The sequence below is a fragment of the Chiloscyllium plagiosum genome, unplaced genomic scaffold, assembly GCF_037043375.1.
Source record: "Chiloscyllium plagiosum isolate Xiang-an unplaced genomic scaffold, Cpla_swu_hap1 HiC_scaffold_3, whole genome shotgun sequence".
In the NCBI taxonomy this organism is placed as follows: domain Eukaryota; kingdom Metazoa; phylum Chordata; class Chondrichthyes; order Orectolobiformes; family Hemiscylliidae; genus Chiloscyllium; species Chiloscyllium plagiosum.
The window spans coordinates 106,849,860-106,865,549 of NW_028270141.1; the positions used below are offsets into that span (position 1 = coordinate 106,849,860).

The 15,690-nt window shown below is 44.2% G+C and overlaps 1 protein-coding gene across 3 annotated transcripts in view; it reads right to left on the reverse strand.

Annotated features, from left to right (window-relative positions):
- The window catches only part of tpbg (trophoblast glycoprotein), a 222,121-nt gene extending 213,223 nt beyond the window's left edge, over positions 1 to 8,898 (reverse strand). For 2 of the 3 annotated variants that reach the window (XM_087982347.1, XM_087982344.1), the window contains exon 1: positions 7,429 to 8,898. In XM_087982347.1, the coding sequence (XP_087838473.1) occupies positions 7,628 to 8,836 (1,209 nt within the window). In that variant the 5' untranslated portion in view covers positions 8,837 to 8,898 and the 3' untranslated portion in view covers positions 7,429 to 7,627. Of the gene's footprint in view, positions 1 to 127; positions 1,089 to 7,428 lie in introns of those variants that run through there. The other variant, XR_006311220.2, reaches the window with a different exon arrangement.
- Between the last annotated feature and the right edge of the window lie 6,792 nt (positions 8,899 to 15,690).

A 15,690-nucleotide genomic window follows, 5' to 3' on the forward strand; every position in this document is an offset into this window, starting at 1 on the left:
TACTGAACATTCTCACATCAAAAAGAATTTAATTATCTGCCCCCGTGGATATCGATCAATAAAACTAATAATTGGTTCAGGGTTGTTTTTGAAGCGATTATAATGGATTTGAAATCACATTACTCACCCTTAACGTGTTTAGTTCTGATGATTCAACTATGTGAGCCGGACCTCATCAAACTGCACCAAGTTACCACTCTCAAATTATACCGAGGAATATGTTTAAAACGGGACGGCATATAAAAGAAACCATTCCATTGCTCCATTGCACGGGACTGTGACAAGTTGATGTGTGTGACGAGGCAAGTTAATTAATGTGCACAGAAATCTGAACCCTCGGCAATTCCAAGTGCATTTCGGCCGCTATTTATTGTCAAAGCGAAATCTCCGCTTCATGTTCATACAGGAACCACAACACAGAAATTACAAATGCTAAACACCTTTCAGGTAAGGTAGACCAGGACACCTCTGACCCGCTGTGATCTCCAGCATTTGTTGTTTTCAGCAGAGATTTCAGCGTCTGCTAAACCTTGGAGGAAGTGAGGAGGAGATCAGAGTCTAGATCAGAGTGGTGCTGGAAAAGCACAGCAAGTCAGGCAGCATCCGAGGCACAGGAAAATCGACATTTCAAGCAGAAGCCCTTCATTACATATCCAGTTTATATGCTTATCTTATTTTACACAAGAGCCTCCTTATTGTAATGTGCTCCCCATTCCCTTTCACTTGTGACTAACTTTTCGAGCTCCCTCGGTATGGGACTAGCTGCGTGCGACTCGGTCAGCGCTCCTGCTGCCTACATGTGTGCGGTTATCGGACAGGCTGATACGGGCACTACAACTGCTGCTGAGCTCGGCCCGACTCTTAGCCAATAGTTGCGCATGGAGTTGAGCAGTTTCTGTTTTTGTTCCAGATTTCCAGCGTCCGCAGTCCTTTTGGTTTTTGTTTATGTAAACAAAAACAGCCGAATAAAGATCCCACCTTTGGCCCTGATAGGATGAAGTCACTGCATAGTTCATCGTTGTGATTCGCTTTGACACACTCGCCACAGACTCGTTCTCTTATAGATCCATTGCTATTAGCCCCGAGATAACCAGAAGAGTTCCGGTAGTGCCGCAGACTCCCCAGATCTGTCCTTGTTCCCTCCTTTTCTTCATTTCCATGAACCCGTATTTAAATAATGTCCTATAGCAAGACCCGTCCAATTTATCGACCTTCTCGAACATTGCAAAACTGCTTATAAGATACAAACATTATTTACGAATCACTGCTGATTCTATTCCTTTTCCCTAAATACTCCTTGTCTGAACCAAAGTTCCTGAGCTGTTTCTGAAATTGGACTGAGATGGAGAAAAGCCTCGGAGGGATTTGAAAACAAGCGTGACAATTTGAGGCACTGTTTAACCGGGAACCGGGATCGGTCAGTGAACGTTGGGGTGATGGCTGAACCGGACTTGGTGTGATCTAGGACATGGGCAACAGAATGACTCAGGGTCAAATGTAGGGACTGGCAAGACATACATTGGAACTGTCAGTGTCCAGAGATAACAAAGATATTGGTGAGGATTTCAGCAGCAGATGAGCTCAGGCTGGAGGTGGGTACAGAGCCAGGAGCTCAAATTGCAGTCAAATAACACACCATGACAGTACAGTCTGACTCATTCTTATTTTCCAGGTACAGTCAATGGTTAGGAATGGAGTTTGTAAAGGAGCTGAAGGCTTTGGTCTTCCCAGTATAGTGTTCGAGAAAAAAAACAATTGTTCATTCATCACTTCAAAACAGGAGGGAGTCAAAAGAGATGATGTCGAGGTGGAGCTGGTTATCATCGGTGTACGTATGAAATTTAACTCTGTGCTTTCCTTTGGTGACGTCAAGTGTGTGTGTGTGTGTGTGTCGGGGGGGGTCGGGAGGGGAAGAGCAACAATGAAGACCAGAGAAAACAATTCAGGAAATGGAGCAGGATCTCCACCTAGACAGTTAAGAATGTAATTAAGTTAGTACAGTCGCACGTAGGTAGTTGGTGGAAAGGCTCTAGAGGAGGTTTGGCTGGTCAACAAGTGGAAATCACTGCACATTAAAAAGGACATAAGAAGGGGGTGATGATAGATATTATCACAGTGATACCACATAGCATTTTTGTGACTTAAATAAGATAAGATACTGTGGCAGTAATAGAAACCGGAATACAAGGGTACAAATACAGAGTGCTGGGAATGATGGACACAAAACATTCAAGCCATGTTGGAGATGGTGCAGTTGCTTGCAAAGATCAAGGAGTGAAGTATCATCTTCAAAGGGAGGAGTAACAAAGGCAGAGTTAAAGATGTGGCCATTAGCTGGAGAAAGCAAACTTTTGAAATGCTAAATAACATGAAAGTTGGGAGGGGAAGTTATCAAGACTTTGTGACAAATGGATTGTTGCAGCAAGTGGTGGTCCTCAGGGATAAGGTAACTTGGAGGGGAGATAAGATAGAAAATGAGAGAACAGTTCTTCTTTTAGGCATCCTCACAGACATGGGAACCATTGTCCGGACTTCTGCTATCTTCAGAATTAACTTTTATCATGCCTTCTAGTTAGCCTCTCAATCTCCAATCTATACAAACTCCAACTAATGCAAAACCGCATTGTGTACAGCCTGTACTGAAGGAAGTGCTGCTCACCCATCAGTTCTATAACTACAGGCATATTGCGCCCCCACACATAGAACATAGAACATAGAAGAATACAGCGCAGTACAGGGCCTTCGGCCCTCGATGTTGCGCCGATCCAAGCCCACCTAACCTACACTAGCCCACTATCCTCCATATGCCTATCCAATGCCCGCTTAAATGCCCATAATGAGGGAGAGTCCACCACTGCTACTGGCAGGGCATTCCATGAACTCACGACTTGCTGAGTAAAGAACCTACCCCTAACATCTGTCCTATACCTACCCCCCCTTAATTTAAAGCTATGCCCCCTTGTAATAGCTGACTCCATACGTGGAAAAAGATTCTCACTGTCGACCCTATCTAAACCCCTAATCATCTTATACACCTCTATCAAGTCACCCCTAAACCTTCTTTTCTCCAATGAAAACAGCCCCAAGTGCCTCAGCCTTTCCTCATACGATCTTTCTACCATACCAGACAACATCCTGGTAAACCTCCTCTGCACCCGTTCCAGTGCCTCCACATCCTTCCTATAGTATGTCTTCATTTTTTGTCTTCATTTACAAATCCTTCTACGGTGGCTGTGTCTTAGCACACCTGTACAGCCTCCTCCAGGCACATATCTCTTCATGCTTTACAATTCTAAATTCCTACATTTTTTCTGCCACTCTCCAGCACCCCTCCTCAACTCCACAACTGGGATCAACCCCCCAGCTATTTCAACTCTGCGAGTTAGAACTATTTCCCAAAAGTCCACAGATTTTTCCCTTTCCTTTTACTTTATTTTACAGCTGTCTTTTTGTCTGTGCTTTCTGTTATCTCTTTTGCTTGTCATTAATCATCTATAGTAGATAAGCAGATGACAGGAAGAGCACAGCAAGCCAGGAGCATCAGGAGGTGGAGAAATCAGAAAGAAGGGTTATACCTGAAACGTTGGACTTCTCCACCTCCTGATGCTGCCTGGCTTGCTGTACTCTTCCAGCCTCCTGTTTGTCTACTTTGGATTCCAACTGTTTTTGTATCTAATTAATCATCTATAATCTACCTTGAAACATTTTGTATTAAGGCACTGCATAAATTTGGGTTGATGTTGTTGAATACATGCGCTTTTAGTCTTGACTTTTCATCTTTACAGTCAATTTAGCTTTGATTTAGATAACTACCATTGGAAAGGTATACAGTATTTGCCTGTGATAGATACAGTGGACACTGCAGACCTTGCTGGGTATAAAGAAATATGTTTGAAAACTGCTGCTGTAACTGGTAAATGATGAAGAAGCCAAATGAAATTAGATCACCCAGCATGGCTTTTTCTTTAATGAATCAAAATAAACCCTATCTTGTCTTCAATGCGATGATATGTTTTTGTTTGTGGAAGTGTTTAGCTTGCAATATATGCTTTCACCTCAGAAGACGACGCAGTTGACATTCACAGAATGTGAAATTATCAATATCTATATCCACACCTTATCTGCCATACATTCTCACAAATGCAAATATTATGAAAATAATCTATGTTCATAATTAAAGCCATATTCAAATACCAAATTTTGCTTCATTATTTATTTTCTTAATAAAAGTTAACAAAGCTATTAAGCAGAAAACATACAGCTTGAATATGCTTACATTCTTCAGGGCTCTAATATTACTTCCTCGTTTTTTCCAACTTCCATTACATAGCTTTCTTTTGCATGCAATGATTCTTCATATGACATGGTTATTCTTTGAAGATTTAACAGCAACATCATGAGGCCTTCAAATAAATAGGTACACTGCCCTTCATTCCCCACCCTCCCACTCATGGCCTTGTTTATGTCCCCAGTATTCATAAGACCGATGGCACTAATCGAATATATGACATGGCAAAAAGCTGTATTCAGCACATTTCTCATCAACACTTCACTGGTGCAAACCTATATATAGATCAGAACAAAATGCACTCCAGATGGCATTAACCTAGATTTCTATCTGTGCTTTTTTTGGTTCAGTAATAAATAATATGAATATAAAATATCATACTTATGGGCCATTACTTGGAAATAATGGTTAGAATGCAACTGAAAGAAATTTTAGGAAAATTACAATCAAAGCAAGTATTAGCACCTGACATCAAAAAAGTAACATTGAAAAGTAGAGACTCCATAAGAACAATAGTTTACAAAGGGATCATTCTACCTTTTTTATACAGTTACAAGTGACCAGGCGAACAGTCTCATCATTTGGATGAAATACAAGACACGGACTGCCACTTTGCACTTCAAAACATTTTTATACTTAGTCCATGCCCAAGTCTGGTTTCAGGACTAATTTTATAGAATTTATATATTTCAAAGAATAGATTTGGATAAATTTGGTTATTTGAACTGTAGAATTATATATTTCCGCACCATGTTTTAGAAATTCAAATAGTTAATATTGGTTGAAAACGTTTTTAACTTGTAGATTTTGGAACTGCTAGAAAGACAAGTGCCTGTGAATGTAAAAAGAGATGGACTCTAGCAGTCATGGTCTTTGATTTGCTTTTACAAACATAAACAACTGGTTGGAATGTAAAGAGGTTTTCATTGCCTTATTGGTGAAGATCTTGCAAGCAAACTATTGCAATATTTAACCTGTTGGACTTGGCTGATTTCTTCTGCCTCAGGGTTAAAATGCAGGATAGGTTTTATGATTTGGAGATGCCGGTGTTGGGCTGGGGTGTACAAAGTTAAAAATCACACAACAACAGGTTATAGTCCAACAGGTTTAATTGGAAGCACACTAGCTTTTGGAGCGACGCTCCTTCATCAGGTGCCCTGATGAAGCCCTCCATTATCACCTGATGAAGGAGAGTCGCTCCGAAAGCTAGTGTGCTTCCAATTAAACCTGCTGGACTATAACCTGGTGTTGTGTGGATAGGTTTTAGTAAGTATCCATAGTCTAGTTTGTCTGAAACCATCAGGCTTGTAAACGTTCTACAGTATAGAGTGTTATTGCAAACAGATTACCTTGCCAAATTATGCAGAAATTGAATAAATAAATTAAATTGATGTGTAGTAACAAATTTGGAGGAGGTTATGAATATAAGCCCCATGCTATTTCACTTTTCTGACCTGTTCTATCAAATCACTGCATCAAACCTTCCATGGTATGATGTGTAAAGATATCCTCTATTAATAGCTAAATAAGAAAGAGAAGAATTTTCAAACTTTTCCACAGCACAAGCACCAAGATAACATGTTCTCAAGTGCATAGGCCTCACATCTATGACATGCATTTGCATTGCAAGGGAAAAAGACTACAGAATGTGAAATGTTTGTCACCTATTATGTCCAAGTAGAAACAACTGAACATGAAAGGTAGCCAAGTGTTTGTACTTTTAGGTTCCGTGCTGCTGTAATGCTGCAAGACTCATTCATGCTGAGAAGCTTATCAAATATTAGATGAGCTGGATTCATTCTCGATGGCGAGCAATTTTCTAATATAACCCCAATGCAAACCCTCCCTAAAAGTACCAGAACACTCATGCACTATATTCAGCGACGCTAAGCATTCTAATTTCATTAAATTTCACTGTAAGATTGGGGATCTAATTGACTGCTCTGATTAATAATGCAGGGTTACTAGCATAATTATTGATATTTACAGTTCCACTTAGCATGATTCGTTTCCGCAGTGTCTCTGTGTGCATGCGTGTCTGCTGCATCTAATTTTTTCAATGCAAATTCCCCAATTTGATTAACTAATATTCTTCAATATATATGGCATTAATTTTAGTCAAGAAAGTTCATACCAACTAGGAGTTTTGGAAACATTACAAAACGACTTGCAAAGATGCACCGTTAAAAAAAAACATGAACTGCGAGGCTCAACATTCGTGTGATCTTAACGCCCCCACACCCATCACCCTACATGTGCACCCGGGAGATAGCCAGTTTGTCAAATGGAAATGCACAGTCCTTGGATATTGTGACACCAGGAGGGAGGCCTGCGGTCAACATCTCCATTCTTCAAATGAAGATTAGGGGTGGGGGAGGGGGAAAGGAGAGAATACTTCATCTTTGAGGATCCAGATGTTTCCAAAGCCTGGGCTTTCTCAGAGGCAGGCGGGCTGGCTGACAAACAGCATTCATTCCAATCATCCTGAATATATTACCCAATGAAACTTGTGAGACCAACAAACAGGAGAAAAACCTGTTGACTACATGTGTCACTTTGCTTAAGTTTGGGGAGTATAGATAGACCGGTTTGCCAATAAAAAAAAGTCAGTATTAAAACAGCATTACCGTAAGCGCCTTTTCTCATTCAGTGAGTAGGATCTGACTGAAGTCGTTGGAATTTAGCAGATTGCATTAAACCAGCGGGGTCGCTTTGTGTTATTGCACCGCCTGGGGACTGATGAGAAACCCTTTGAGTTGCTGAAACCGAGGTCTAAAAACTGTTATTGTATTGCTTGGTTTGGTTTTTTTGTCACTTCTGAAACGGTAAAACTGTTACTGTAGCAATTAATCCCTTCTCCCGACTCTAATAGACCGGAGGTCTCAAATCCTCAGTTAATTTTTTTAAAAGTACTCTACTGTTAAAGCGGAGCTCGGGAGAAAGCTTCAACTCTTTTCCCAAATGGGCTCCCTATTTTGGCACATCACACACCAGGTGATGAAAAGAGAGAGAGAAAGTTCACACACACACAGATGTCGAGACGCGCACACATACATAGGCATGCACATACACCCCCACATTATCATACACACAAACATACACCGCTGCACATGGAGCATTCCCCACTGCGAGAGTCAAACCTTTTTGTCATTGTCGTATTTCCAACTGTCGGAGAGTGACACAAGCAGCAAGTTTAAGCCCGCTGGTCGGAGTGAGTGGGGTCATCATGCATAGCTATTACAAAGAACGAACAGTAAAATAAAGTCCAAGCGGGCCCCTCTTTGAGTCTCAAACAAGTTCAGCCTCCCGCGGCCAGAAAATGCAAAAAAAAAAGTCCTTTCACGCCTCCGAGTTGGAGCTGAGGTTTGTCAGTCTGGGGTCCGAGTTAATCTCGTATCTGTAGTGATAGCCTTCCATGTGGTCTCGGCAGGCATCCCTGAGGTTGTAAAGCCACTTTTTGATGCCCTTTCTGTTCAGGTACAGCACGAACATGAAGATGACCCCGATCAGCGCCAGCACGATGCCCAAGAAGACGTACGAGGTTTGCAGGACGCTCTCCATGTCTCCCTGCAGCGGGCAGTGGAGCTCGGCGGCGCGGAGCTGCAGGACGGGCCGCTCCCGCAGCGACTCGGGCGAGGCGCACACCAGGCTCTCGGCGTCTCCCGGGCGGCCGTGCCGGAGCCAGGCGAGCAGCGGCTCCAGGCGGCAGTCGCACGCCAGCGGGTTGCCGGCGAGCCGCAGCCGGAGGTCGGGGTGCCGCCGCCGCAGCTCGGACACGGTGCCGTTGGCGAGGGCCCGGAGCGCGTTCCGCCGCAGGTCCAGCGTCTCCAGCTGCGGCGGCAGCTGCAACAGCGACCCGCCGCCGCCGCCGCCGCCGCCTGCGCCCGGGGCATCGCCGCCCAGCGCGGACAGGGAGTTGTCGGCCAGCCCCAGGTGCCGCAGCGAGCCCAGGCCCGAGAAGGCGCCCGGCGGCAGCGAGGACAGCCGGTTGCCGGAGAGCTGCAAGCTCCGGAGCTCGGGCAGCCGAGCGGAGGCCAGGAGGGCGGCCACCTGCTCCAAGGCCGAGGGCTCGCCCAGGGCCCGGCTCAGGTTGAGCTCCCGCAGGGGGCACGGCGCCGAGCCGAACGCCGCCGGGCTCACGCTCACCAGGCGGTTCTCGCTGAGGTCGAGCCGCTGCAGGCGGGGCAGCGAGGCGAACGCGCCGGCGCCCACCGCGGCGATCCGGTTCGCCCGCAGGCTCAGGTTGACCAGCTGGCCGAGCGGAGAGCCCCCGAGCGGCCCCGGGCCCGGCAGCCTCGCGATGCGGTTGCCGCTGATCACCAGGCTCCGCACCCCGCCCGGGATGCCGCTCGGCACCGTCGCCAGCTCCCGGTTCACGCACTTCACCGTCTCCGGCGGCGTGGAGCAGTCGCAGGGCAGCGGGCACGGCGCGGCGGGCGGCGGGCAGCTCATCAGCAACAGCAGCAGCAGCAGCAACAGCCCCGTCCCGAGCGGGGAGAGCGACCCCGGCCGAGCCGAGACCCCCTGCTGGTACCCGGACACCCACATCCTCCTCCTGAGCTTGGATCCACGCTCCTGGTCACCTTCCACGGGTCACAGCAAATTGTAGGGTTTGGCGGTGGGGGGGGGGGGGGGGGGGGGGGAGAGGAGAGCAACACAGCAACAGGGAGGGGGGCAAACTGGGCTTTAAACACAGAGAGGGAGAGAGAGACAGACAGAAACTGGGAGCCCCGAAGCTGCGAGTCCCGCTCCCTCACTCAATCCATCACCTTTCACTCTCTCTCTCTCTGTCCCTCTTTCTCAGTAAAACCAAGTCCACTTCGCGCCTTCACTTTCTTTTCCCCCACTCTCTCTTTTCTCTTCTGTGAGGGGACCGAGAGGTGCCGCCGGCTGTAGGTCTTCTTTTTCTCTCTCTGGTTGCCCCCAGCTCTTCCTGAGGAGGGATGGAAGGCTTTTTCGTCTCACACAGTCTCTCTCTCTCTCTCAGCTCGATGGCTGACTGGACATGATCATGAAAAACACCACAGAATCCAATCGGCGTGGCTCAGCAGCTACACCCCCGGCCCCAACACACCGCCTCTCCTTCCTCAGCCCGCGTGTAACTTTCCAACACTTTCCAGTTGTTTGGGAATGGTTAAAGCAAGGCTTTCCTCTCAGCCCCGGTGACAGCTCCACACACACACACAAACTCCTGGGCGATGGGCAGGGCCCGGGGAGCTCGCTCGCTCGCTCACTCACAGGCAGCCTCGCAGGAAGTTACAGCAACACATTTCGGTGGCGCGGATCAGAACGGCGTTTTCCCCAGCCCCGATCATCAGCACCTAATACTTTGTCTAACGAATGGAAGGGAGACATCTGTGTCCTTCAACTGGCGGGAACGCGGCCGGCAGCTCCCCTTCCAAAGAGCTTTCTACACACTAATTGCTCAAGTGAGCGGGCGTGCGCTTGTGCGAAGGAGAACCGAAATGAACAGCCTTATAAAAACGGAATACCCGCCTCTGGATTCAATTGGCTCAGGGCTTTGAGCTCACAAATAGTAAATCGAATCTGACGGTGGTCACGATGTCTCAGTCCCCGCAGTTCACCTGAACAGGACGCGGTTACACGGAATATCAATCGTTGTTTTATATCTATGTAATGTCACACTCTCTTCAAACAGTTGTTCGCTAATTGGTGCCGGTCTCCTTCGTATAAGTGATTATTTTTTTTAAAAAAGTCGCACTAGTCCTGCCGGGCTACAGGGCTGTTCTCTGAGGAGACAGAGGTGACTTGTTGGTGGCTTAACCTGAGGGTCATCGTGCCTCAGTTGAGATTGAGAAGGAGCGTCTTTCCTGGTAACCCCAGCCTGTGCAAGAGTCGAACGCACGATGTTGGCCATCCAGCCAAATGAAGTAAACGAACCCTCAAGTGACTATGGCCATAACTTGACAGAGATCAATCAGTGAACATGCCCGGCTGAACTCACAATGCGCTAACGCAAAAATTGCTGGAGAAACTCAGCAGGTCTGGCAGCATCTGTCGAGAGAGAGAAACACTTAAGGTTTCGAAATCTTTAGAATGTTTAAAGAGTTCAAACGGACTTAAAACTCAGTTTTCCCCAGCACTTTGTGTTTTTGTTACAAATTTCCAGCGTATGAATTATGTTGCTTTTATACCACAATACCCTAAATCTGCCCTGATTGCAGCACAGGGTTAGGCTTCTCTTCGAACCCAACTTTCGTTCAGATTTCTAAACTGCTGTTGGTCAAACTCAACTATTTTGTTTTCGTTTTCTGAGACTGTCGCCAAAAACAAAACAAAAATCACAGTGGGCCAAAATGAGTCGCCCAATCTAAAGAGTGCGAGCTCACATTTTCATCCAAGTGGTTTGCTGCCTCTTAGCTGCTGGGACTGACGCGTTATTTAAGTGTACATTGCCGCCTCCGCATCAGGGATGTGTCTGGACGCCAGAGAGGGAGGCTGGAACTGCTGCGAGATTGCAGAGAAGAAAGCTCACCGACCTCTCGACTTCTCGAATAGCAGGCGCTTCCTTGGAAGTTCATTGACCCCATTGAACGTGGAGCTGCTCGCCCCTCTCCCGCCCCCAACATTTTCGCTGTTCAGTTACAGGTATTATTATTTTATTCCCCCTGTGGGTTGGTTTGCTGCCACTCTCCCTAAAACTCTGTTATTTGAGATTATGGGTGTTGGGAAATGTGAAAGTCTAACCGAGGAAATGGACACGAGTCTTCACTAAAATGCGTTCATTCCGGATGAAAGCTCCTGCCCGAAACATCGACACTCCTGCTCCTCGGACGCTGCCTGACCTGCTGCGCTTTACCAGCACCACACACTCTCGACTCTGATCTCCAGTATCTGCAGTCCTCACTTTCTCCTCCTTCACTAAAATGCGGTTCACTTTCTTTCGTTTGGCTTATGTTAACAGACTCTAAAACTTCCACCACCTTCTCAACTAGCGATGGACAATAAATGCTCGCCCAAGTCCTATAAATGATTTAAAAAAAAACAAGCTACAATCATGTGACAAACACCATGCCACTCTTCAATGATGTTGTCTCTGTGGTTGTGGTTAACTAGTGTCTTCCACAAAATTTGCCAGGCTCAGAAACTGCCCACAGACCTCGAAGCATTGGCATTTGCGCCCAGTCATGGCAGCCAACTCAGCTACACCGCCTCATAACAGTGTGACTGCATTCCAAATGGTTCTGAGGTGTCCACTTGGTGATGGAGGGAAACGCATTCCTGCAGTATTCAAAGGAGTAAATATCCACTTCCATTCCCCGCGTCATACCCAAGGTTCTAAATAAATCATTTCTTTAAAACAAATCATTCTCTGTCAGAGGCTTTTTGTTTCTCTTGGACCAAATTATAGACTTGTTAACAAACTGGAAACCCAGGGGACTGAATGGAGTCGTGACAGCACAAACACCAAATTGACTAAGGGATAGAAAGAAAGCAGAGTCATTATTTTCAGACAGTTTCCTGTTCCCCAGGGAATTTGGGCTTCTCCTCTTTTGGATATTTGTTCATGATCTGGACTTGTGTTTTAAAGGGCATGAGTCCAAAGTGTACAAATAACATCAAACTGGAAGTGTGGCCAACAGCAAGGAAGATAGTAATAGTCTTCGAACAGTTAGACTGGTAACATGGACAGACACAGGAAAAGCGAAATGTGAAATGATATATTTTAATGTTGAAAATGTGCAGCAATATAAACTAAATGTTAAAATTGGAAAGATGGTATCAAAACAGTGGGAGAAGGGTACTGGAAATCAAATCTTAGGAGCTGGCAGGACAAAGTAAGAAAGCTGTTAAAGTATCTTTGGCTTTATGAACAAAGCAATAAAGTACAGAGACAAGGAAATTATGCTAAAGATTATAAAGTGCCAGCTAGAGTATTGCATTCAATTCTGAGCACAACACACTTTAAAATGAAGCCATGGCTTTAAGAACAAGTGCAGAAGACACTTACTGCCAGGTAGAAATGACTCTAGTTATATGAAGAGACTGGGAAAACCTGCACTGATTTTCTCAAAGGAATACAGGTAAAGGGAAGATTTGAGCAAACTTTATTATCTAGTGTTAGCCTATCCTCACATCCCTACACACCATTACTTATCCAAAAATATCAAATGTCTCTTGAATGCTTCAATTGAACCTACCTTAACCAGGCAATATATTCCATACTCTTAAGTATTTGCTGTCTGAAGACGATTTTCCTCACATCACCCTTGCTTCGCTTGCTGATTAAAAGTCACTAGACTCCAAACATTATCTCTGCTTTCCTCCCACAGATGCTGCCAGACCTGCTGAGGTTTTCCAGCTATTTCTATTTTTGTCCCAGATGCTCTGCTCCTGCATCTCCTTTTGAATTGATTGGGTCAGGGAGGTGAAACTGTTTCTAATGATAGAAAGCTCAATAACCATACAGTATTGATTTAAAATATCATGTTGATTGTTCAGAGCTACAAAAACTTGTGAACATGATTAACTTTTAATTCTAAAATGTATTTCTTTAAAAAAAAAAGGACTGCAACAGCCAAAAGATGCCTGCAGATGGAACTTCATTAACTGTCTGATACTAGGTAAAAACAATGACTGCAGATGCTGGAAACCAGATTCTGGATTAGTGGTGCTGGAAGAGCACAGCAGTTCAGGCAGCATCCGAGGAGCAGTAAATGACTGCTCCTCGGATGCTGCCTGAACTGCTGTGCTCTTCCAGCACCACTAATCCAGAAACTGTCTGATACTGTCCTGTGTGGAGTTATGGAATGTCACACCCATCCAGAGTCAAGGAAACCTCTAACAGCAAGGCTAAAAAAAGGACTAAAGAGAGGCTAACCTCCCAGTCCCTCAGCAGAAGTCATCTCCAAAAGTGTTGCATTTTATACTTCTGGGGATATGCAAAAAAAAAAGGTTAAAAACTGACTGAACCCTCTGGTCCATATGTGTTCATAATCTGATGTGTTAGTGTCTGTGAAGGTTAATGTGAGGACAACTATTAAAAGCTGGATGGCCTATTTCTATGTCTTATACTCTTATGGAAGCAAGGTCAGGACAACATTCAGACTAAGACTGATTATGTGACAAGCAACATTTGCCTCAAGTGCCAGACAGTGACCTTCTCCAACAAGAGAAAAAATTAGTGACGTTACTTTGACATTCAACAGATTTACCATTACCAAATAACTCCACAATCAACATTTTGGGCATCATCATCATTGACCAGAAATGTAACAGGGCCAGCCATAAAAACATGTAGCGACAAAGTTAAAAATCACACAACACCAGGCTATAGTCCAACAGGTTTAATTGGAAGCACTTCCAATTAACCTGTTGGACTATAACTTGGTGTTGTGTGATTTTTAACTTTGTACACCTCAGTTCAACACCAGCATCTCCAAATCATGTGGCTACAAGTGCAGCCAGATGTCAGTGGCTGGAAATTCAGTAGTGCATAATTCATCTCCTGCCTCTCTCGAGTCTGTTCACCACCTGTGAGGCACAGATTAGGATTAAATTCTCTCCACTGTTCTGTATGAGTGCAGCTCTAACAATTCTCAAGAAAACTTGACGATGTCCAAGACAATGCAACCCATTGGATCAGTGTCCCTTTTCCCAACATAAATGGTTAAATGGTTCAGCACTAATACACAGCAACAGCAGGGATCTTTTATCTTGCCTTTAAGCTGCAATCTCCTTCACTCAGAGGAACAAGAACAGCAGATGCATGAAACCCCTTGCAAATTTCTTTCTAAAGCCACACATTATCCAGATTTGGAACTGTATCATTGTTGTGTCATTATCGCTGGATCCAAATCCTAGAATTCTTTATCTAACAGCATTGTGGGTGTTCCTACATCATATGGACTGCAATGATTAAATTTAGCAGTTCAATACCACCTTTTCAAGGGCAATTAGAGTTGGGCAGTAAAGATTTAAAATTTGCAGCCTTGAATTAATACATGATTTGGATGTGTGAAAAGTTTAATTAGTTCAACTGTTATTGATGGACTGACAGTTTTGGCAAAGATTTACGGATGTCACATTATCCTTCAGAGCCAGGGTAAGAAGGTTACGGGTTTTGTGTTCATCGGGGTGTCAGCATGATGGATATCCAAATGTTATCACACTAGTTAGGCTTTCTGATGAAAACTTTTCTCCTTTGGGAGCACTAATCTTGCTTCTGTTGTCAGAAATCTATATCTTACATACATTGGATAAATATATTTGCTTTAATCTGGCTAATATAATTCTTATCTTTTCTGAGTGCAACTTCTGATCTAGGTAATTTCTATTTCTCAAGAACCTGCCCTCTCTGGTCATATTTTCTTTCAACTAGATTGCTTTACTATTCCCTATCAGTAGAAGAATCTTCTATAACTTTTGATTCTCAAAGTAAGACAGTGTTTCAAATATTCTGGTTTATGCAATGCACATTGTTTCAAGGACTCTTACCTTACAGTATCAAATCAGACACAAATCAAGCAATGCAATGGGAAATTCTTGATAACTTATGGAAAATCAGTTTTATTCATCAATGATAAACTATTTTATTGTGATTGACTCCAAATAATTGTTCAAAGCACTATGTATTAGGGTTAGGTAACACCACTATCTGTTTTGCCACCGCTCCAATGCAAAGTAAAAGCTTATTCAATTTTTCTAAAGTAGAAAGGAAAAAGACAAAACTAAAAGCTCTGTATCTGTATATGCATAACATTTGTGACAAAGCAAGCAAATTAATAGGGGCACACTGAGGTAACTTAATATTTTTAGGGCAGCGGATGTCATCACTATACCAGTGCTGCGCACTTAGGAAAACTCCAGGTAATCAACAACCATCAGCATGATTTAAGCAATGTTTAAACATTGAAGGAGCAGCATGTACTGTGGGCAACTGTGAGCCTGCAGACATACTGTGCTTGGTTTTCGAGAAGGCATTTGATAATACGCTACGTCCAAGATTGTTATGGAAAATGTAAGCTCATGGTCTAGGAACTAACATACTAACATGGATAGAAGATTATCTAGCTGTCAGGAAACAGAGATTATGCTAAAATGGATATTCTGATTGGTAGGATGTGATGTTATTAAGCCCAAAGCAGTCTATGCTGGGCCCTTGACCTCTTATAATTTACATTAAATGACTTAGCTGGAGGGAGTAAAGGCATGATAAATACATTCACAAATGATATCAAGGTAAATATGTTGTGAAGAATACATAAGGAAATTGCAGACAGAAATAGGTAGATTGAGTGAGTGGGCAAAATTCTGGTAAATAGTGTATAATGTGGGAAAAAGTGAAATAGTTCACATTGGTAGAAAAAAATAAAAAAAGTAGCATATTACTTCAATGGAGAAGGATTGCAGAATTCCCAGGTGCGAAAGGATTCGGACAT